This window comes from Enhydra lutris, unplaced genomic scaffold (assembly GCF_002288905.1).
Source record: "Enhydra lutris kenyoni isolate GAN:26980312 unplaced genomic scaffold, ASM228890v2 scaffoldscaffold27, whole genome shotgun sequence".
In the NCBI taxonomy this organism is placed as follows: Eukaryota; Metazoa; Chordata; class Mammalia; order Carnivora; family Mustelidae; genus Enhydra; species Enhydra lutris.
The window spans coordinates 1372987-1394696 of NW_019154111.1; the positions used below are offsets into that span (position 1 = coordinate 1372987).

Below are 21710 nucleotides of genomic sequence, written 5' to 3' on the forward strand. Positions count from 1 at the left end.
TGAAGCTTAAGTCATTTATCCAAGAGGAGCTGCTTTAAGGGAACAATAAGCTCAATTTTAGGCACACTGAATTTTAAAAGACCTCTGGAATGCTACCCACATACAGGTTAGGGCAGACATGATAAACTGAGAGGTGTTTCAACTCCCCAAAATGCAGTTTCTGAAAGGTTGCCTGATCTTTTTGTCCACAGAGATACAGCACAATATTAAGTCAACTTCTGCACACCAGCTGTCACCTCACACCAGGCCCTGCAGAACCCAGCCCCTCCCTGGGCCGCTCATGTTCTGCTCTGCCCTGCCCGGTGCTCTCTGGCCACCCTGCCAGGTGCTTCTTTGGACTCGGTGTGTTCTTCTCCTATAGCACTTTGATCTCAGTTGAAATGTTAGTTCCAGCTTCATAGTCACATCCTCATCTAGGCTTTTCCTGTCACACAATCTAAATTCTCCAGATGCTTGATAACACATCACTGGTTTACTTTCATAATAGTTATTCATTGCTGCATTTATCTGCTTCTCTACCTATTATTGTCCTTTCCCTTCTGAAATATCTGACTCATGATAGTGGGGCCCTCGTCTGCGGTGTTCCTTGCTGCACCCCAGTGGTTGGTGCACAGTAGAGAACCCAGAAAATGGTTTTTGTTTGCATGCATTTAGTTGCTGTGTTTCCACTCAGTCCTTCATCAGCTCTGACCAAGCTGAGTCTGATTTTCTCTGCAGCAGCTAGTTGAACCATGGCAACAACTCCAGCCAGTTCTTTCGAGGCCCTCATGAAAGGAGTGACCAGCTGGAATGTCCCTAAAGATGCCATCCCGTGTGAACTGCTTCTTACTGGGGAGGCTGCCTTCCCAGTGATGGTGAATGACAAGGGCCAGGTCCTCATTGCTGCCTCCTCCTATGGCCAAGGCCGCCTGGTGGTGGTGTCCCATGAGGGCTACCTGCTAGATGCTGGCTTCGCTCCATTTCTTCGTAATGCGGTGGGCTGGCTCTGTCCCTCACCTGCGGCTCCCACTGGAGTGCACCCCTCTCTGCCATCACTAGTAAGTATCCTGCAAGCCTCTGGGGTTCCAGCACAAGTTCAGCCAGAAGTGGGGGCCCCCGTGGGAGTTTACTGCATCAGTGCCTACATTGACACGATGACTGCAGAGCTGATCCAGTTTGTGAAGAGTGGAGGCGGCTTGCTCATCGGGGGCCAAGCCTGGTATTGGGCCAGCCAGCATGGTCCTGACAGAGTGCTATCCGGGTTCCCTGGGAATGAGGTGACAAGTGTGGCCGGAGTATTCTTCACCGACATCTATGGGGACAAAGACCGGTTCAAGGTCTCTAAGAAGATACCCAAGATCCCATTCCATGTGAGGTGAGTGGTATTTCCCAGCAGGGAGTCCTACATGTTAACGATAGATCCATCTCACTATTCGATGAGCTTTTTTTTTCTTAAAGATTTTATTTATTTGAGAGAGAGCTCAAGCATGAGCCAGGGAGAGGGGAAAGGGAGAGGAAGAAGGAGAATCCCCCCAGAGCAGGGAGCCCGACAAAGGGCTCCATCCCAGGACCCCGAGACCATGACCTGAGCTGAAGGCAGACACTTGACCAACTGAGCCACCCAAGCACCTCCATTTTTTTTTTTTTTTTTTTAAGTAGGCTCCATACCTAGCATGGAGCCCGAACAGGGCTTGAATTCACAACCCTGAGACCAAGACCAGAGCTGAGATCAAGAGTCAAATGCTCAGGGGCGCCTAAGTGGCTCAGTGAGGGGGGTTAACTGGTGGGGTCCTTATGATGATATTAGTGGCTTTATAAGAAGAGAGAGATTGGGAGAAAGAAGAGAAAGAGAGGACAGTCAGTTGAGTGTCCAATTCTTGGTTTCAGCTCGGGTTGTGATCACAGAGTTGTGGGATCAAGCCTGGCATTGGGCCCTGCACTCAGTATGGAATCTGCTTGGTTCTCTCAATCGTACGCTCAACTAACTGAGCAACCCAGGTGCCCTTCAGGTTCCATTTCAATACACATATTTATCTACTCTGTTTTGGAACCACCACAAGCCAAAAACAGGATTCTTAAAATGCACTGAGGCCCAAAGAGGCTGGGTTCTGACTGCTACTCTGTCCTGCAACCAAACAGAAAACCTTATCTCATTCACCTTGCTGTCTCCCGTGTCTAGTGCCTGGGTTGGTGAGAGTGTGTATCCATGTCTCTCAAACAGATGAAAGAACATTGGTTTATCTGTGTGAGCACTACCCTGTGCCAGGCCCCATTCAGCAGTCCAAGCCCTGCTACCTGCTCGTTTATACTCCAGTGGAGAATGAGGCAACTAAGGAAACCAATAAATAGAAAATCTAGCAGGTGTTGATAGGAGCTACAAGGAAAGCACAGCAGGATAAGTGGACTGAGTAACAGGGAAGGGAGTGGAGGGTATTTAGGTCATCGGGGAAGGCTTACTAGCTGGTGTTCCAGAGGGACTTAGTACAGGAAACTAAGGGTGATTCAAGGGCTGAAAACCCTTAGAGACAGAAGGGTAACCAAAGGCTTAGCAGTAGGGATACCTGCAGAGGAAGGTGGTAGTGTCACTGGAGCCCAGGAGCTGAGTCACCTGGTGGACACTGGTGCCTTGCTAGGATACTCTCTGGGACTTGGGGTCTCAGAGGAGACATAGTGATTGTCAGAAACACAGCCTGACGGGTGAGACAGAGACCTTGGCTCCTGCCTGCCTTCAGGCTTTTACCCATAGGATGGGACACAGTGTCTATTTCTCTCACTGTGGTATTAGCAGTCATTAATCATCATTGCCTAGCCCTAGATCTGTTGATTCATTAGTGGATTTAACATGGTAGGTTTAAAGTTCTAGCATTTTTTTCATTTAGTATTTAGAATGCTTCTATAAAAATGAACTTCCCTGGGATGCCTGGGTGGCTCAGTTGGCTAAGCACCTGCCTTTGCTCAGGTCATGATCCCAGAAGCCTGGGATCTAGTCTCTCATCAGGCTTCTTGCTCAGCAGGGAGCTTACTTCTCCCTCTGCCTGCCACACCCCAGCTTCTGCTCTTTCTCTCTGACAAATAAATAAAATCTTTAAACAAAAAATGAACTTCCCTTCTTCCACTATTAGCTTGCCCTGTGGTACAGTCTGTGTAGGGAAGGCACAATTAAATGCTGGATTCTCCCTCTTCTCCCCCCCTTTTTTTTTAATCTTTTTTTAATTTATTTTCAGCATAACAGTATTGTTTTTGTACCACACCCAGTGCTCCATGCAATCCGTGACCTCTCTAATACCCACCACCTGGTTCCCCCAACCTCCCACCCCCCACCTCTTCAAACCCTTCAGAATGTTTTTCAGAGTCCATAGTCTCTCATTGTTCACCTCCCCTTCCAATTTCCCCTAACTCCCTTCCCCTAACTCCCCCTGTCCTCTATGCTATTTGTTATGCTCAGGAATGTCAGAAGCATGGGAAATAAGTGAAACCATATGATAATTGACCCTCTCTGCTTGACTTATTCCACTCAGCATAATCTCTTCCAGTCCCATCCATGTTGCTACAAAAGTTGGGTATTCATCCTTTCTGATGGAGGCATAATACTCCATAGTGTATATGGAACACATCTTCCTTATCCATTTGTCCGTTGAAGGGCATCTTGGTTCTTTCCACAGTTTGGCAACCATGGCCATTGCTGCTATAAACATTGGGGTACAGATGGCCCTTCTTTTCACTACATCTGTATCTTTGGGGTAAATACCCAGTAGTGCAATGGCAGGGTTATAGGGAAGCTCTATTTTTAATTTCTTGAGGAATCTGCACACTGTTCTCCAAAGAGGCTGCACCAACTTGCATTCCCACCAACAGTGTAAGAGGGTTCCCCTTTCTCCACATCCCCTCCAACACATGTTGTTTCCTGTCTTGCTAATTTTGGCCATTCTAACTGGTGTAAGGTGATATCTCAATGTGGTTTTAATTTGAATCTCCCTGATGGCTAGTGATGATGGACATTTTTTCATGTGTCTGATAGCCATTTGTATGTCTTCATTGGAGAAGTGTCTGTTCACACCTTCTGCCCATTTTTTGATATGATTATCTGTTTTGTATGTGTTGAGTTTGAGGGGTTCTTTATAGATCCTGGATATCAATCTTTTGTCTCTACTGTCATTTGCAAATATCTTCTCCCATTCCGTGGGTTGCCTCTTTGTTTTCTTGACTGTTTCCTTTGCTGTGCAGAAGCTTTTGATTTTGATGAAGTCCCAAAAGTTTATTTTCGCTTTTGTTTCCTTTGCCTTTGGAGACATATCTTGAAAGAAATTGCTGTGGCTGATATCGAAGAGATTTCTGCCTATGTTCTCCTCTAGGATTCAAGCTTTACTACAAAGCTGTGATCACCAAGACAGCATGGTACTGGCATAAAAACAGACACATAGACCAGTGGAACAGAGTAGAGAGCCCAGATACGGACCCTCAACTCTATGGTCAGTTAATCTTCGACAAAACAGGAAAAAATATACAGTGGAAAAAAAGAGAGTCTCTTCAATAAATGGTGCTGGGAAAACTGGGCAGCTATATGTAGAAGAATGAAACTCGACCATTCTCTTACACCGTACACAAAGATAAACTCAAAATGGATAAAAGACCTCAATGTGAGACAGGAATCCTCTTTTCCCCTTTTTAACCAATTTTCAAAACACTGGTTGGAGTGGATCCCTAGAATCTTCCAGAGGTCTCCACTGTGAAAGCATGGATTGAAACACTCACATAATAAATGTGTTTCATTTATTTTTATCAGTGCTACTGATGAAGTAGCTTTGTTGGCCATCTAATATTTGGCCATTGTGAGCCGAGTCACAAAAAGGCTCCCGAACTCCTGAAATTTTTGACCCAACCCTAATGGACTTCCTTGTTTAGGTCTCACATTACACATTCCTGCCCCAGACCCAAGATCACCCATTTCTCCAAGGAGCCCGCCCCCTCTTTGAGTGGGAAATGGTGTTTAGGAGCCAAAGTCTGCCTAGGTGCTCACTGCTCCTGGGTTGATCATTGCTTCCAGGGCTTTTTAGTGGGCAGAGCTAAGAAGTATTTTTAAAAGATAAACACATCAAGAGTTCATACTGATGCTTCAAATTCAACTTCTGGGCTACAAGGTTTTATTTTATTTCAACAATCCTGTATCTGTCTCCTGTTTTCCCGTGATGAGAAAGCCTAGCTCTGACAGAAAGCACCTTAATAACTCATTGACTTTATGCCACAACACACACGTAACAGTTGCAAAATAACAGTACTACCAGCACAGTTAACGATTATTTCCAATTCCTTTCATCCCTATGATATTTTTTATGAGGTATATAAAGTCAAATTACCATCCTTTAACGACATTTAGATTAGCCCTTCTCTTTGTGGTTATACCACTGAGTGGATACACATGTAGATTCATTTGGGTATTTTACTGTTGCTTTTGAGAGTTGCTTTTGTGAATTAATATTATTTTATAATTATGTAACACAGCTGTGTGGATCTAAAGTAAAACCTTAAGAAGTCAATTTCTGTCCCTATTCCCTTTATATAATTTTCTTCTCTCCCTTTCTAAAAAAAATTATCTTTACTTCACTGTTGGTTTATATATGTACACACACACACACACACACACACACACTTGAAAAAGATAATAGTATGCTACACATACTTTCTACATCTTACTTTTTTTACTTAACCTTACTTTCTGGGGATGCCTGGGTGGCTCAGTTGAGCATCCACCTTTGGCTCAGGCCATGATCCCAGGATTCTGGGATCCATCCCCTTGTCGGACTCCCTTCTCAGTGAGGAATCTGCTTCTCCCTCTCCTTCTGCCCCTCACCCAGCTCGTGCTCACTCTCTCTCTCACTCTGCTCTCTCCCCCTCTCAAATAAAAAAATAAAATATTTAAAAAACAGATTATATTATGGTTTCATAATAACCGATAGATATGCACTACATATTTTATTACACTGAAATGTACAGGTGCAGCACAGTTTATCCAGTTAGTTTTTTACTGACAGACATTCGAGTTTCTAATATTTATTTTTTTCCCAGTATTCTTACTATTACATCTATACTACAATAAATGCCTATGTCTTCGTATTTTTGCCATATCACTGGAAATGAAATTGGCAAGTCAAAGCAGAAATGTAAATGTAATTTCAGCTAAACATTACCAAATTACCCAGAACTGGGTTCCCTAGGAACCCAAGTCAAAGACCAATACAATGTGCAAGAAGTTTACAGGAAGGGACTCTCCAAATCAACGTCTCTGGGGGAAGGGAAGATGGAAGGATCGGACAGAAGTTGGGCCATGAGGTGGATACTTAGTAGCAAATATTCTTAGTGATATTTTCACTGTTAAGTAAAACGCTGGGAAAACTTTTAAGTGTCTAGTAAATGGAACATTGCTTAAATTACTATGGCATATCTTACTCTTCAGCTCCTAAAAGACTTATTACAATAAGGAATAAGAAAATACTCATCATAGACAAAATTAAGAAACAAAACTATATTCAGCTGATGCCAAATATATTAAAACATGTGTACATACATAAGTAGAAAAATCACTAGAAGAAAATACAACAAAATATTAATAGTGATAGGCGATTATTTTATCTGTAAACATTTCTGTATTCTTTAAATTATCTATAATTATAACCCAAAGAAGACTTTTTTACATTACTTTTATGCCTTTTTATAAAATCTTAAACAACAGAGAAATTTCCTCAAATTATACTGTGTCTTTCTTTGAACTCACATCTTGTATTGTTTTATTAAATTGGCAACGAAATAGATAAAGAAGCAAATTTCCCTAACATATCAATTTTCCTTCCCTCTTTCTAGTACCTGTCTATTCTTTCATTCATATAAAATGTATTTTGGGGCTCTGGGTGGCTCCAATTCTTGATTTCAACTCGGGTCATGATCTCAGTGTCATGAGATCAAGCCCCATGATAGACTCTTGTGGGACAAGAAGTCTACTTAGGATTCTCTCTCCTCCTCTCCCTCTTTCCCTCCCGCCATGCACACACACTGTCTCTCTCTGTCTCTCAAAATAAATAAAAATTGATAGGTATATAGATAGATAGAACGTACTATGTGCCTGTTAAGTTCTAGACACTATTTTGGGCACAGGGCTTACAGTAGTGTTAACTATAGTTTCTATAGTTCATTATGGTAGTGTTTAGTCTCTACTTGAACGACCAACAGAAGTGCTGGGAATATTCAGGTAATGTATGAAAATAACTCTTCCATGTTATCGGAGTTCCTTATTTGCAAAACTACTACTGAAATAACAATATGACATTAAAGCATCTGAATATGTTTGTTTCTCATTATCTCCTCAACACAATCTTTACCTTTCTGTAACTTCCATCATCATACATCAATTTTGCTACTTGTGATTGTATACTGCTATTCTGTATTTGTTTAAAACCATTTCTCTATTTTTTTTAAAGATTTATTTATTTATTTATTTGACAGAGATCACAAGTAGGCAGAGAGGCAGGCAGAGAGAGAGAAGGAAGCAGGCTCCCTGCTGAGCAGAGAGCCTGATGTGGGGCTCATTCCCAGGACCCTGGGATCATGACCTGAGCCGAAGGCAGCGGCTTAACCGACTGATCCACCCAGGCGCCCCAACCATTTCTCTGTTTTTAAAAATAATCCTTTTAACGGGAGTTTCTAGTCACAGTATATGTGCCATCGTTTGTTTAACTGTGTCCTTTTGTTGAGTACTTAGGTATTTTCTAATTTGGGTACTTCAAGGAGGAGCTGTAGCTGATACATTAGCCACACACATTCAAAAATTCAAAGACCACAAGTATAACATTAGGTTTCTTCTGTTACATACTTTCAGGAGATTTGCAAATCCAGTTATTCAAAAAATAACATTGGCAATTTGAAGGCAAAGTTTTTTTTTTTTAAGATTTTATGTATTTATTTGTCAGAGAGAGAGAGACAGAGAGCACAAGCAGGCAGAAGCAGAGAGAGAGGCAGGCTCCCCACTGAGCAAGGAGCCCAATGTGGGACTCGATCCCAGGACCCTGGGATTATGACCTGAGCCGAAGGCAGCAGCTTAACCGACTGAGCCACCCAGGTGTCCCAACAAAGTTATTTTTAAACCCTGGTTTTCATACTTCTCTTCCTACTCTGGGTCTTCCCTCAGCTCTCAAAAGCCAGTTTATTCTCCTTATTCAGTTTCAGCTCAAACCCCCTCCTCAAAAGGAGCCTTTCCCATGACCCTACTGAATCGAGGACTGACCTTCCAGTGTCACTATTCCCCATTTATGGCCTAAACATCAGTGATCACAATCCATACATCATATCCCACCTGTGCCCTTGTGAGTGCCTGCCCAGCAGCCAGCACATAAAGCTGCATGAATGCCTTGATCTTGCCTGTCCTGTTTGCTGCTTTATTCTCAGTGCCTTCTGTGTGAAACGTAGTAGAGAGCAAGAGATTATTTGTATGCTATATAAATTAATGAATATAAGTGAGTACACAACCAAAACCATAAAAAAGAAAGGGTGGCCTAGTATACAGTGTTAACCCCACACTTAACTTCTTGTTAAGGAATGTTTTGCCCGGTGAGCTCAGCCAAAAAATGAGCTAAATCTGGTCAGCCAGGTCAGCTCTGAAGTCTAAGAAGGCCTGATTACTTTAAGCCTAGGCCCTTGGCTCAGATTTGTTCCTCCGTCACCTGGCAACCCCTTAGAGGTTTTGGGGGAACATTCCTGCCAGCAAATCTTGTCAAATGCTCCTGGACTGACCCAGCAGGTTTGCTAAGTTGAAATTCCTGCTGGAGACAGGAAATACGCTGTCTGCCAAGGGGAGGGGCATTCTCTAAAAGCCAACAGAAGATACTCTCCCTGTCCTGTCCCCAAGGGCAAGAGCTGACTGCACACCTATGCTTATAAAGCTGAGGAGGACACGGCACTTGCTTTAGGATGCAAAGTCAGATCCAAAGGATCTCAGACGCAGAATACCAAGACACAGAAGAGTCTAGCAAAAACATCACTCCTAGAACAACGCCTCAATACATTTACATGTGGCGTAACCTATAAGGTGGAGAATATATTAGGAACTGCTTACAAAGAAGCGAACAGCCGCCGGCAGCTTACGCGTCCTTGAAGAGTTCCTGTTCAGTCACGTGATCCTCACCACAGTCCCAAAGAGTCTCCACGTTGTGTGAAGTGAGGCTGGACCCTGGAGTTGCCGTCTCCACCAATCTGACCAATGAATGAACAATGCTGAGTAAAGAGCTGAAGGTGGCAGTTGAGAGGCTGACAGGTACATGGCAGGTATGCAGCATCGCCTGACCCCACCCCCACCCCAGAGGCGAGAAAGAAGTGGAAACCACAAATCCTAGAACTATCATTAATGTCTTCTCATGTTCTAGAAGAGTGAACACATTGGGCGAGATTCCACACAAGCACAAAAGCAGCAAAGCTACCTCAGGATTTGGTGGAAGCCGAAAAGGATGCTGGAGCTGCCATCTTCCCCGCACGGTGGTGGCTGGAACTCCTCGGGTGTGCTCCACCCCTGGTGGGTGGAGTAGGTCTACCTCGGGTCCCCAAAGAGTGGAGGGACTAGCCCCCAGCGAGCACAGCAGCGGGCCCAGGTGACCTTTGTCCTTCAGTTCATGCTACAACCCTCAGGCCACAAGGAAGTGGAAGGCAGAAACACATCAACCTCCATGTTATCTGGGAAGATGGATGGATGCGGGGTGTGCGTACAAACACACGGGTCCTGGGCAAGTTAGAAAGCACAGGAAGGAAAAACTTCCTGCAGAATGTGGAAAAGTTCTGCTGACGCGAATCAGGGAGAAAAATCCATACACTGACTCTATAAATAAACACTGCAATAAATTTAAAAGGGAAGCAGAAAAGAGACAGAAATTTAGTATGGAAAGGCAACAGAATCAGTCATGCCTGAAGAAACACATGACCCAGTGAGCAGAAGCAGATTCCCTGAATGTTCTGTTTAGACCTTTCTAAAAATGAATGTTAAATAAGTGACAGAATGAGATGAAAAGGGAGGATTCCAGAGCAAAGAAAACAAATTAAGAATCAAACACCTCAAGAAAAATAAGCCAATTAGGCATCACAAGGAATAGAACAGATGAGGCCAAGGTATGGTGAAGGGGACAGTGACTCACTTTCCATTGAGCCTTCGTGTCCTTGCTGTCAGGACTGGGAGGGCTCTTTGAGCTGCATTCACAAAGCCATTCCCTCTATCAGCTGCTTGTTCAGCTGTGATCTATAATGAAGGAGCCAAAGGCAAGCTGAGGCCAAATCACAAGTTCATATCCCACAAACCCCCTCCCCACTTCCAGGGGTGATCCATGTGACATTCTTCAGGCACTCCTGCCCACCCTAAAACTAAGGAAAGGGAAAAACAAATGGTTAACTAATAGAGATCTCAGTCCAACAGAACTGAGTCTCCCTCAGTTTACAAATGTCTTAGTGATTTTCAAGAAAAAAAGCATTCTTACCAATAACCCTACTTCCAGAAGGAAACTCCCAGTGGTCTTAATATTAATGCTTGACTAGAGGGAAAAATAACCTTAACTTGACAATGGCAAGGCCTCCAGTATCTTGTAGGTGCTCTTGAGCTTATGAGATTTCTTTTGAAAACCTCCCTTTTCCCTTACCTCCTTAACTCCAAGGATATTATCAATTGCTTCTCACAACCCCAGTGCAGCTTTGTACCCACAGGTCCTGTGCCCACGCTTTAATAAAACCATCTTTTTGCTCCAAAGACATCTCAAGAATTCTTGAAAAGCCGTCAGCTTCTAACCCTCACGTCTTTCCTGCATCAATCTGTTGTCTTTCCTGAGAACCAGGATGTCTCACTTCCTTTCTTCCTCAGTGCCACCTGTGCCGTCAGCTCTGAGGAAACAGTGTTTCCTTTTTCATAAATGCTGTATTGTTTGCACCTTCACATCTATATATCTATTATTCATTCATTTGTTTGTTTATAGGTTTTATTTATTTATGTGAGAGAGAGGAAGGGGGTGGGGCAGAAGGAAAGAAAGCCAAGCACACTCCCTGCTCAGCCTGGAGCCCAATGTGGGACTTGATCCCAGGACCCTGAGATGAAATCAATAGCCAGACATTCAACCTACTGAGCCACCCAGGCACCCCAACCTTCCATCTATTTAAAGCCTCCTTTGTACAACCTATATGTGTTGCCTGACATATAACCACTTGTGGGCTTAATCCAAAAACCCAGTAATTAAAGGAGAGTTTCTGCTGTGTGGGCAACAAGGGCATTAGAGGCAAACCACCCTGGATTTGCTTCCTGTTCCCACCAGGTATTAGCTAAGAACCATTGAGCAAGCTGCCCAACTTTTCTAAGCCTCATTTGTAATGCAAGAATAATATATTTCAGGTTTATCATGATTAAAAGAGCTAATCCATATGTGTAAAAGCCTAGCATATATTAAGCCTCATTAAGTAATAGCTACTTTATTTTTCAGACTTCAATATTGTAAATAGATCATATACAAGATTTTAAATATTGGTAGATAGATACCTAAGATCATTAATATTGCCCTTATAACATTGTCAATCTGCTAAGAATTACCTGGTGTCTCATCTACTATGTTCTACTATGCTTGCCCTTCCTTCCTTCATTTTTCTTTTGGGAAACACCCCATCTTTTCACAAAAATATTTCTAAAGGAATGCAAGCTTACAGTGAAAACATACAGACCACAGAGAAATATATAGAGAAGAATGGCAGGTTGTCTTCCCTCCTACACTGCTGTCCCCATTCTCGCACCTCAGGACTGAGGTAGCTACCACTCTGAGAAGCTTGATACAGATCATCTAATCTGCTCTTCAGTGCATGTGTGTGAGCTGAAAATTGGTATTTTACTTAACGTATCCTGTTTGAAAAAGTCTGCTTTTTCTGTATATTTATGCCACAAATTAGTGAAATATGGCATTCTAGGCTTTCTCTTTCCTCAGAGTCTAGGAGAATATTGCCCATTATCCTCTGTTCTAATCAAGTGTGCTTTTCATTCTGCTCAATTCATCTCTATCCTCTTTTTTTTTTAATGTAACTGACCCACTAGAAACTAGAGAGCCATTACCTTCCCAAACACAATTATGAGTTCATCAAATTTTAATTTGCTTTTTAGTGGTTTTGCTTTCAGCACTTTGTTTTTAGGACCCTAAAAACTGATGAAAGTTTTATCTTTTGTACGGTATAACTTTTACCCATGGAAATTATTCATCTTTTTGTATCTTAATTCTTTCCCCCTCTAATTCAGTTGCATCTCATATTAATACTGGTACTTCTGCTTTCTTTATGCTGTGTTTTTCAGATATAGTTTTGTTGATATGTAGATTACCTCATTTTCAGTCCTTCTGTGTCCGTTTCAAGTCTGTCTTCACAGACAGCTTATACCTAGATGATCTTAGCCTAATCCAGGTGCCTCTGTCTCTTTATATAGAAATTTAATCCATTTATATATAGTGATAACTACAGTGTATCTCTTACTCTTGCCTTCTTTCTTTTTATTTTTATGCTCTCTTTGTTTCCTTCTTGACTAAGTTTTCTCTATTCCTTAAATCCCCCAACACATTTGAGATTATATATTTCATTTCTATTTTTCTAGCGTTACCTTAACACTTTAAACTTAATTTTTAATTCTTAATTACCTGAGAAATTACATCTGTACATTCTCCTTATTTGAAAAAAGAAAAAAATACCAGTGAGGCTAAAGTTCTTTTGACCATCACTTTCAATAACAGCTCTCTCTATCCCGTAACCCAAAAGTTTACTGTGGTTTTACCCTGAGTTTTTTGACATTTACACTAACATATATTGACTTTATTTTTGTCTTATATAAACTGCATCGCCAAGTTCTGCTATTTTAGGATTTTTTTGCTCAGCAGAATGTTCTGGACACCTGTCCACATTAATTTATATGCATCTACCTGTTTTTCGCTGAGAAAGAGCAAGCCATGATATGATTGATGCCAATTTTTTATTTGCTCCTGTTTTATGCTGAAGGGAAATTAAGGAGAAACTGTACAAGAGGTACTTTTTTCAATAATGTTTTTGCTACTTAAATAAACTATTTTTTAACAACATTTGATTTTTATTATGAGACAATAAAGTTTTACAAAGCTAATTAAAATTGGGTATAATCCCACTAGACAAGATGGCCACTGAAGACATTTTGATAAATATTCTTTAGATTCTGCTTCTGTGTCTGGTTTTGTGTTTTCTATTTGTTTTAGGTTTTGTTTTTGATGGTTCATTTCACAAAAATTGGCTTATTTAGGGCACAGTATCTTAGAATCTGATTTTTGAATTTTTCCATTAAGCATTTTCCAATATTATCTAATAGTTAATTGATTTACCATATGGTATGCCATTTATAGTTAACCTGTAACTTATTTAACCAATCTCCCATTGTTTGACATTTAAGGTATCTACAAATTGGTTTTTAAAAAAATCTTGATGGGTGTCTGGGTGGCTCAGTTGGTTAAGCATCTGCCTTTGGCCCAGGTCATGATCCCAGGTCCTTGAATCAAGTCCCTCATCAGGCTCCCTGATCTGCATGGAGTCCACTTTCCCTCTCCTTCTACCCCTCCCCCCTTCTCTCTCTCTCATAATGAACATCTTCTTAAAAAATCCTGAAATACAACTTTTTCTCAATTACACTTAGGCCATTTCTCAATAAAAGTGGTAAATATTCTCATCAGATATAAGTGAGAATTTTAAAAGAGTGTGTGTTTCCATAAATCTTTAAGTGCAGTATTAAACAATCTACTTGTGTTTCTAGCTCAGAGCTAGCACTTTGATGTTTTCACAGCTTTTTTTTTTTTTTTTTTTTTTTGGCAAAAAATTAGCTCTGAGAAATGTAGAAGTAGAACTACTTTCTCTAGGAATGGGCTATTTTTTCCTAACTTGTTTATATGTGTAATTACTTTAAAAGACATAAAAGTCAAGCCAGAATATCCACCACTCAGTTGACTAGCGTGGGAAGAATTCCTGGAAGGGTTGACTTGGAGAACATGGATTTTAAGATTTGCACGTAAGGCCACTACCACACTCCTCAGTAGCCCATCAAGTCTGTGACCACATCAGTTATAAGAAGCACCGTTATCTTATGTGTCACAAAGTAAGAACAAACACTGTCAATTAGACAAGGGTATGCCATCAGTTAGTTGTTAAAAGGTGAAAAAATCTGCCTTAGACTCGATAAAGTAAATGACGTTACATAACCCAAACCTGGCAGTTATTAGTGAGAACGAGGAGATGGGTATGAACAAGGTCATCTCTGCACCCCCACATAGATTTCCCCAACCAGTGAGCTTGCTTCAGTGCTTCTCTGACTTGACTGTAGCCCCTCTATCCCCTGTCACTTTGCAGATGTGGGGAGGATCTCAGGCAGGATCAGCAGCAGCTCCTGGAAGGGATCTCAGAGCTGGACATCAAGACGGGGGGAGTCCCCTCCCAGCTGCTGGTTCACGGGACCCTCGCCTTCCCGCTGGGGTTAGATGCCTCACTCGGCTGTTTCCTGGCAGCTGCCCGCTATGGCCGGGGCCGGGTGGTCCTGGCTGCCCATGAGGCCATCCTCTGTTATCCCAAGCTGGGGCCCTTTCTGCTCAATGCTGTGCACTGGCTGGCCAGAGGCCAGACAGGTAAATTTGGGGTAAACACACGTCTAAAAAACCTGTGTACCCTCCTGTCAGAACATGGCCTGGAGTGCAGTCTGCAGCCCCATCTGACGCAGGACTTGCGTGTCTACTGCTGCACGGTGTACAGTGACAAGGAGGCTAAGCAGCTGCAGGAGTTTGTGGCCGAGGGTGGGGGCTTGCTGATCGGGGGCCAGGCCTGGTGGTGGGCCAGCCAGAATCCAGGCCGCTCTGCTTTGGCTCATTTCCCCGGTAACATCATCCTCAACTGCTTTGGCCTCAGCATCCTAGCTCAGACTCTCCACGCAGGCTGTTTCCCTGTCCCTACCCCCAAGATGCAGAGCTACCATTTCCGCAAGGCGCTGTCTGAATTCCAGGCTGCACTGAGCCATGGGGCTAGGAACTTGGAAAAGCAATGGCTGGCAAAGCTGGGAGCAGATGGTGCAGCCTTCCTACAGATCCCAGCAAAAGGAGTCCCTGCTTACATATCCTTGCACCGATTCATAAAGAAGATGCTGCATCTGTCGGGCCTCCCAGCTGTGAGCCGGGAGCACCCTGTGGCTGGCGACTCCTTTGAGGCTGCAGTGCTCTGCCTGGCCACAGAGCTGGCACGCTCTGGGACTGACTGCTCCCAGCTGGTGCAGGAACTTGGAACCTGCACCTGCAGCTCAGGACACCCCATCACTGTGGAGATCGATGGGAACAACCCAGGTACAGAGTGGGGAGTGCATACAGAGCACCAGAACCTGGGGGAAGGCAGGGTCCCGGGCTCACAGGACACTATAGGTACTGAAGCTCCGGTGGGCCAGCTTCATTGTGTATGGTGCACTTTGGGGAAGACAGGGTTGAGGTTCTGCTGCGGGTTTTCGAGGGACGCGTGCCCAAAGCGTGGATGAGCTGAGGTAGGCAGGGCAGGGGCTGTGCCTCGGGGAGGGGCTCTGAGGCGCCAGGAGCAGCAGAGGCAGGTGAGTAAAGAACTCAGCCTTTCCTATGGCTTTTGTCAGGCCACTGTGATGCCTGGGTGAGCACGGGGCTCTACCTCCCACGTGGAGAGAGTGCAGAAGTCTCGCTGTCTGAAGCTGCAGCCTCTGCCGGCCTGAAGGTAAGGCCAGAACCCCCGCTGCTGACACCCCAGACCACACAGCCACTTCCTTTTCCTCAGCCCTTAGCAATGCTACCAGGAGGCCAAGAAGGGACTATTCTGCCCATTTCAGATTTCATAGACAAAGCAGCACAATTTCAGTGAACCTAAAGGAGGGACTGAATGCCAGAGCTAATTTCAGGTACTCAAACCTAAGCCCCTGGATTTCCATGTGTGGTGATGATACCTCCCTGTGGTGATGTGAGGGGGGCCAGGAGTACCTGTCATAGCCTCAGGACAATCACTGGCTTGGCCAACAGCACGTGGCCATTCTGCTTTGTACGTCACTTCCTTCACACCTGAGGGGTGTGCTTCATTTGGTCACAAAGATAGGCTCTAGAGGCAAAATTAAAATTGTCCTGCCTTAGCTCTGAGGGTCACTTCCTATTACAGGGTACCTCCCATGTCAGCTGCCTTTCTGGAGCTCGCTTACATTAAATCTAAGAAAAGCAACCTCAGGAAACAGCCCTCAACCCATCTGACCAGAAAGGGGAACCCTCAACAAAGGCAGAAGCAGTAATCAGTCTTCCCCACTCAGACCAGATCCTGCCACCTCTGGATGGGTGGTCTCCTATTGGTGCACAAGCAGTGACCAGGATCCCCTCTGGCTCATCCTGCCTTTGGAATCAGCACACTGGCATCGGCCCTGCCACAAGAGCCTGGATTCCACCCAGTACAGGGGCTCTGTGGGGCCCTAGTCAGTATCAGCCTCAGGGTTATCCTCCCTCATCTGTCTGGTGACATTCCGTTGTGGAGCTATTTAAATCCCTGGAAGAATGGCTCCATACACCTCTCAGTCCCGATGACTATCGGAGTACTAAAATTTCATAGGTTTCCATGCACAGCTCATCAAAGAAGGGAGCTGGTGTTCTTCTAGTACCTGCCATTAACCCAGCACAACACAGCTGCTAACCCTATGCACACAGCCCGCCCCCCTTACGCAGCAGCCCACACACGAACCCCTGCCCCTACACATACACCATAGGGACCTAGTTCCTCCTACACATGGTGGACTCTCCTCCCCAGGTACAGATTGGCTGCCACACAGATAACTTGACCAAGGCCAGCAAGCTGTCTCGAGCCCCTGTGGTGACTCATCAGTGCTGTTTGGACAGGAGCATACAATCTGTCTCCTGCCTGTGGGGTGGCCTTCTCTATGTCATCGTGCCAAAGGGCAGCAAACTGGGCCCTGTATCTGTCACCATCAAAAGGGTTGTGCCTGCCCCTTACTACAAGCTGGGTGAGTGGAATGAATGCTGAGGGAAGAGGATGCACTGGGGATGCCACCCTAGTTATGGGCCGGTTGCGAAGGAAGGGTGGGGTAGAGACTGGCAGACAGAAGGGGAAGAACTATTCAAGATGTAAGCAGAGGCAGGAGCTGTGGAATACCATGTCCATGGAGACTTCGGGCAGAACTGAGGGGAGGTCTGGAGGCCTGTGCTTTACTTCATAGCATGTAGATCCACATGTTAATAGTTCATTATTTCAGTGTCCTTCTCCTGAAGTTCAAAGTAAGTTGGGGAAAAGCGAGATAAGATTGTGATACTTATTCCCAGGTAAGACATCTCTGGAGGAGTGGAAAAAATGTATCCAGGAGAGTCAGGCTCCCTGGGGAGAGCTGGCAACAGACAATATCATCTTGACGGTGCCGACGGCAAACCTGCGAGACCTGGAGGACCCCGAGCCTGTACTCCGCCTCTGGGATGAGATGATGCACGCTATAGCCCAGCTAGCAGCCCGGCCTTTCCCCTTCTGCTGTCCCGAGAGGATTGTTGCTGATGTGCAGATCTCAGCTGGTAGGTACTCCTAGTCAGCGGACACCATTTATTCATTCTTTTGTCTTTTTTAATGCCCCATATGTGAAAGGCATAATCTTACCAGTAAAGGAAAAACGACATAACAGACATAGACCTTGATGGGGGTGCAAAGATGTTCCCATATGAAAAGGTGAATCGTTTTTATCTACAAGGTAAGATTTCACAGGATGGTAGAATGGTATTAAAATAGTGCTACCAGGAGTTCATAGATAGCAATGAACCATCTCTTCCTTGTTTCAAGGAGAAACAGAAATATTCCTTCAAACGGAAGTCAAAGTTGGCAATGGAAGGAAAGAGTAAGGAAAGAAGTTTATGTTAAGTATTGACTGGTTTACATGAGAGAAAAATAAGGAATGTGGTTCTAACACAGAGTACATTCCTTCAGTTTTCTTCTCCTTAAAAGAAGAAGATTATTTGTGCTAAAGAGCATAAATCTGTACAACAGTGGCTTACATGACAGAAGAAGAACTGACATTGCTCTAGCCTAAGGGATCTCAAATTCAGACACAGGACATAGTGTCACAGACTCACATGAGAGGAAACACACATAAAATGAAGCCCTGAATGTACTGAGCATGGCTATGTAATATGTATTCATCATCTTCAGGGCCAGAGCGGGGAGGGCATAACCCTGACATGAAAGGCTAGGAAGGGGGCTGGGATCACTGAGTTTCTGACCAAGCAGAGCAAGCCAGCTACATTCCAGCCAGCATGGAGACTCTGGCATTAATGGGGGCAACCAGGATGCTGAGGAAAAGTTATTCAGCAGAGAGGCATGAAGGGAGATAGTTTGGGTGCTCCCCACTTTCACCATGTCTCATCTCTTCCTTCTGCATTTTCAGGCTGGATGCACTCAGGATACCCCATCATGTGCCACCTGGAGTCAGTGCAAGAGCTCATCAATGAGGCCAGCATTAGGATTACAGGTCTGTGGGGACCCATCCATGAGCTGGGTCACAACCAGCAGCGACAGGTGTGGGAGTTCCCACCACACACCACTGAGGCCACCTGCAACCTCTGGTCTGTCTATGTGCATGAAACGGTCCTGGACATCCCCAGGTCTAAGGCCCACCCTGCTCTGAGCCCTCCAGAACGAGAGAAGAGAATCAAAACACACCTGGGAAAGGGAGCCCCCCTGAATGACTGGAATGTGTGGACAGCTCTGGAAACATACCTACAGGTACGGAGCAGAAAGGCAGGGAGGTGGGGTGCCTGGGTGGCTCAGTGGGTTAAGCCTCGGCCTTCGGCTCAGGTCATGATCCCAGGATCCTGGGATTGAGCCCCACATTGGGCTCTCTGCTCAGTGGCAAGCCTGCTTCCCCCCTCTCACTCTGCCTGCCTCTCTGCCTACTTGTGATCTCTATCAAATAAATAAATAAAGTCTTTAAAAAAAAAAAAAAAAGGAAGGCAGGGAGGTGAGGGTCAGCAGAGACCTCCATTGTGTAGCATCCTGGAACCCTTTGCCACCCCCTCCAGCCTGGGCACAGAAGACCTGGATAGTGGGATTTCTCTAAGTTTGAAGAAATAACACCTGTCCTATTGGCCTCCTGTACTTTGTGATATTAACTAAGAGGAAATGAAAAGTATCTAGAAAACAAGTGGAGAAAATACAGCCTACTAGTCTACAAGTTATGAACAGAAATTCTGAGTTAGTCATTCCTTAGGCTGGAGCACAGCGCTTCCATTCACAAGTCTTAACCATGGTCACCTAATAAGTGCTTCAGAAGTGGGCGTTGTTTTGTTGGGCTGTTTCTCTTCACCTCAGTTCTGTGGATCAAGTGAATGTTGCATCCATCCATCCCTTCATAACAACAGTGGTATGTCTCTGGGACAACTGCATTATAGGAGGCTTTTTAGGAGATAACTGTTGTCAAGGTTTTCTACTTCAGTCATCCCATTTGAACTTGAAAATGTTTTTAGAATGAATACATGAATAACCAACCTATCCAACTGAAGAACACTGAAGTCCAGAAGTAGGTGGGCTTCCTGTGAAATATGCACAAAGCCCTGTTCCTCCAACAAACTGCTCTGAACATTAACATAACTGATTTGTCAGACCTGTTCCCCAGATGTCATCTGTCCTTAGGATTTACACCCCAAGGTCAGAATTCTCCTCCACAAAAAGGCAAGTGGTCTGACACCCAGGATCCCTGCTCATTCTGTACTCTATTATCGTAGCTGACAAGGGCCTCCTGCTTGTGGCTTTCTGGTGGGCTATCCCTCCATGAACAAGAGACTCTCCTTCTGAGCTCCTTATGATGTGCCTGGTTATCCTGTTTTTTCCCCAGTGGGAGTGTTCCAAAGAGCAAAACAGTAGCCTTGAAAATCGTTACAGATCTGAGGTGGCTGTATAAAAACAGCGATTTTATTCTATCTGAAATGTGTTAGACATTCCCAGCCTTTAGGGCCCCAAAGACCAAACATGTGAGATAGCCGGGTTTCCCATCTCACTCAGGCTCAGACCTATCTGATGCCTAGAAAAACACTTGGGGCCTGGGAATATAATTTTTTAAGTTAGAGGTAATTATAATAACTGTCATTTGCTGAGAATTTATGTCTATTCATATATTTGCTTCCCTGTGAAGTCCCCTAAAAAATTCAAGGTGTACAGGTTCTGAGGTCAAGAGATGGATGGAATGAGCCAATGGGATTGTCTTGATGGGCAGGGGTAGAGTGGAGACACAGGGGCAAATCATAGGAGGGAAGCTCATGAATGATCAAGGGGAAAGAAACACTATGACTGAAATACACTGGAAGTGCGTGTTGCAGGTACTTCCACAAACTGGTTCCTCATCCTGTCCCTTCTTTCTCTTCTCAGCTCCAGGAGGCCTTTGGGTGGGAGCCATTCACCCAGCTCTTTGCTGAGTACCAGACGCTCTCTGGCATCCCCAAAGACAACACTGGCAAGATGAATCTGTGGGTGCAGAAGTTCTCGGAAAAGGTGCAGAAGAATCTGGCTCCATTCTTTGAGGCCTGGGGGTGGCCTGTCCAGAAGGAAGTGGTGACCAGCCTGGCCCGTCTGCCCGAGTGGCAGGAAAACCCCATGCTGGCGTACATGCATCGTTAGGAGGAAACGATGTGTAGCAAGGTGGTGCGGGGAGAGGCAGTTAAGTCATAAGACAAAGTGACACCAACATTCTCAGGAAAATCCCTTGTTACTGTTCCCCGGTTTATACTTTTGCTCTCACTGACTCGTTTCAGCACCCGAATCCTCCAGCAGAGGCTCTTACATCTGTGCGTCTTAAGGTCCCGCGGGCTCTCGGCTCCTACTTTTGACCAACAGTGTTGTGTGGGTTTTTTTGTTTTTTTTTTTCTTTTTTAAGATTTGATTTATTTAAGAGAGAGAGAGAGCACAGGAGAGCAAGCATGAACAGGGGGAAGGGCAGAGGGAGAGAGAGAAGCTGACACCCCAAGAGCAGGGAGTCAGATCATGACCTGAGCCAAATGTAGATGCTTAACTGACCAAGCCACCCAGGTGCCCCCTGACCAACAGTTCTAAACACTATGGCTTTACCTAATAATGTGATCTCACCCCTGCCAGCCCTAAACATGGCTGTTAATTGCTGATGTTTGGGGAACTTTTCTAATAGCAAGAGAGACAGGCTGGTATAGAGAGCCCTGAACTTGGCTTTGGTTCTATGGAAAATCTCTTAAAGTCTCTGTGCTTCTGTTCTCATCCATGACATGAGAAGGGGATAAAAGTCTGCTGTTGGATAACGGTAAACGTGTTCTTCCACTGCAATATGCATACTCACGCAAGGGTATTCTTTAGCTTTTGCCAGGGCCCGTGGTGGCCTGTCTGTGTGGACAGCCTGCAAACTGGATCCCATTTCAGAGGTGGCCCCCTGGAGGTGGGCACGCACTCTCTGTCTGTGTAAGAGTTTTAACGCATTATCAGTGTTCTTCCAATTATGACCATTACTGAGATCCTAGCCTGTCTTGTGTCCCTTCTCCCACTCTGGAAGGATTCTTAGGTGAGACCTAACCCAAATAATTGTGTAAACTCAAAAGAGACGGTATGAAGAATACCTGGGTGGCTCAGTTGGGTAAGTGTCTAACTCTTTAACCCACTGAGCCACCCAGGTGCCCCCGGATAAGTGTCTAACT

At 44.6% G+C, this 21710-nt stretch overlaps 1 protein-coding gene across 1 annotated transcript; it reads left to right on the forward strand.

Annotated features, from left to right (window-relative positions):
* Nucleotides 1-731: 731 nt before the first annotated feature.
* On the forward strand, nucleotides 732-20916 carry LOC111151966 (TRPM8 channel-associated factor 2-like). The gene is made up of 7 exons (XM_022510214.1): nucleotides 732-1354; nucleotides 14380-15356; nucleotides 15650-15747; nucleotides 16813-17026; nucleotides 17343-17582; nucleotides 18446-18783; nucleotides 20422-20916. The coding sequence occupies exons 1-7, from the start codon at nucleotides 732-734 to the stop codon at nucleotides 20668-20670; spliced, it is 2739 nt and encodes a 912-aa protein (XP_022365922.1). The 3' UTR covers nucleotides 20671-20916.
* The last annotated feature ends 794 nt before the right edge of the window (nucleotides 20917-21710 follow it).

Coding starts and splice junctions, on each gene's coding strand:
- LOC111151966 (XM_022510214.1), top strand. CDS start 732: ATGGCAACAACTCCAGCCAGTTCTTTCGAGGCCCTCATGAAAGGAGTG. Junction 1,355..14,379: donor AAGATCCCATTCCATGTGAG/GTGAGTGGTATT, acceptor GTCACTTTGCAG/ATGTGGGGAGGATCTCAGGC. Junction 15,357..15,649: donor GATCGATGGGAACAACCCAG/GTACAGAGTGGG, acceptor GGCTTTTGTCAG/GCCACTGTGATGCCTGGGTG.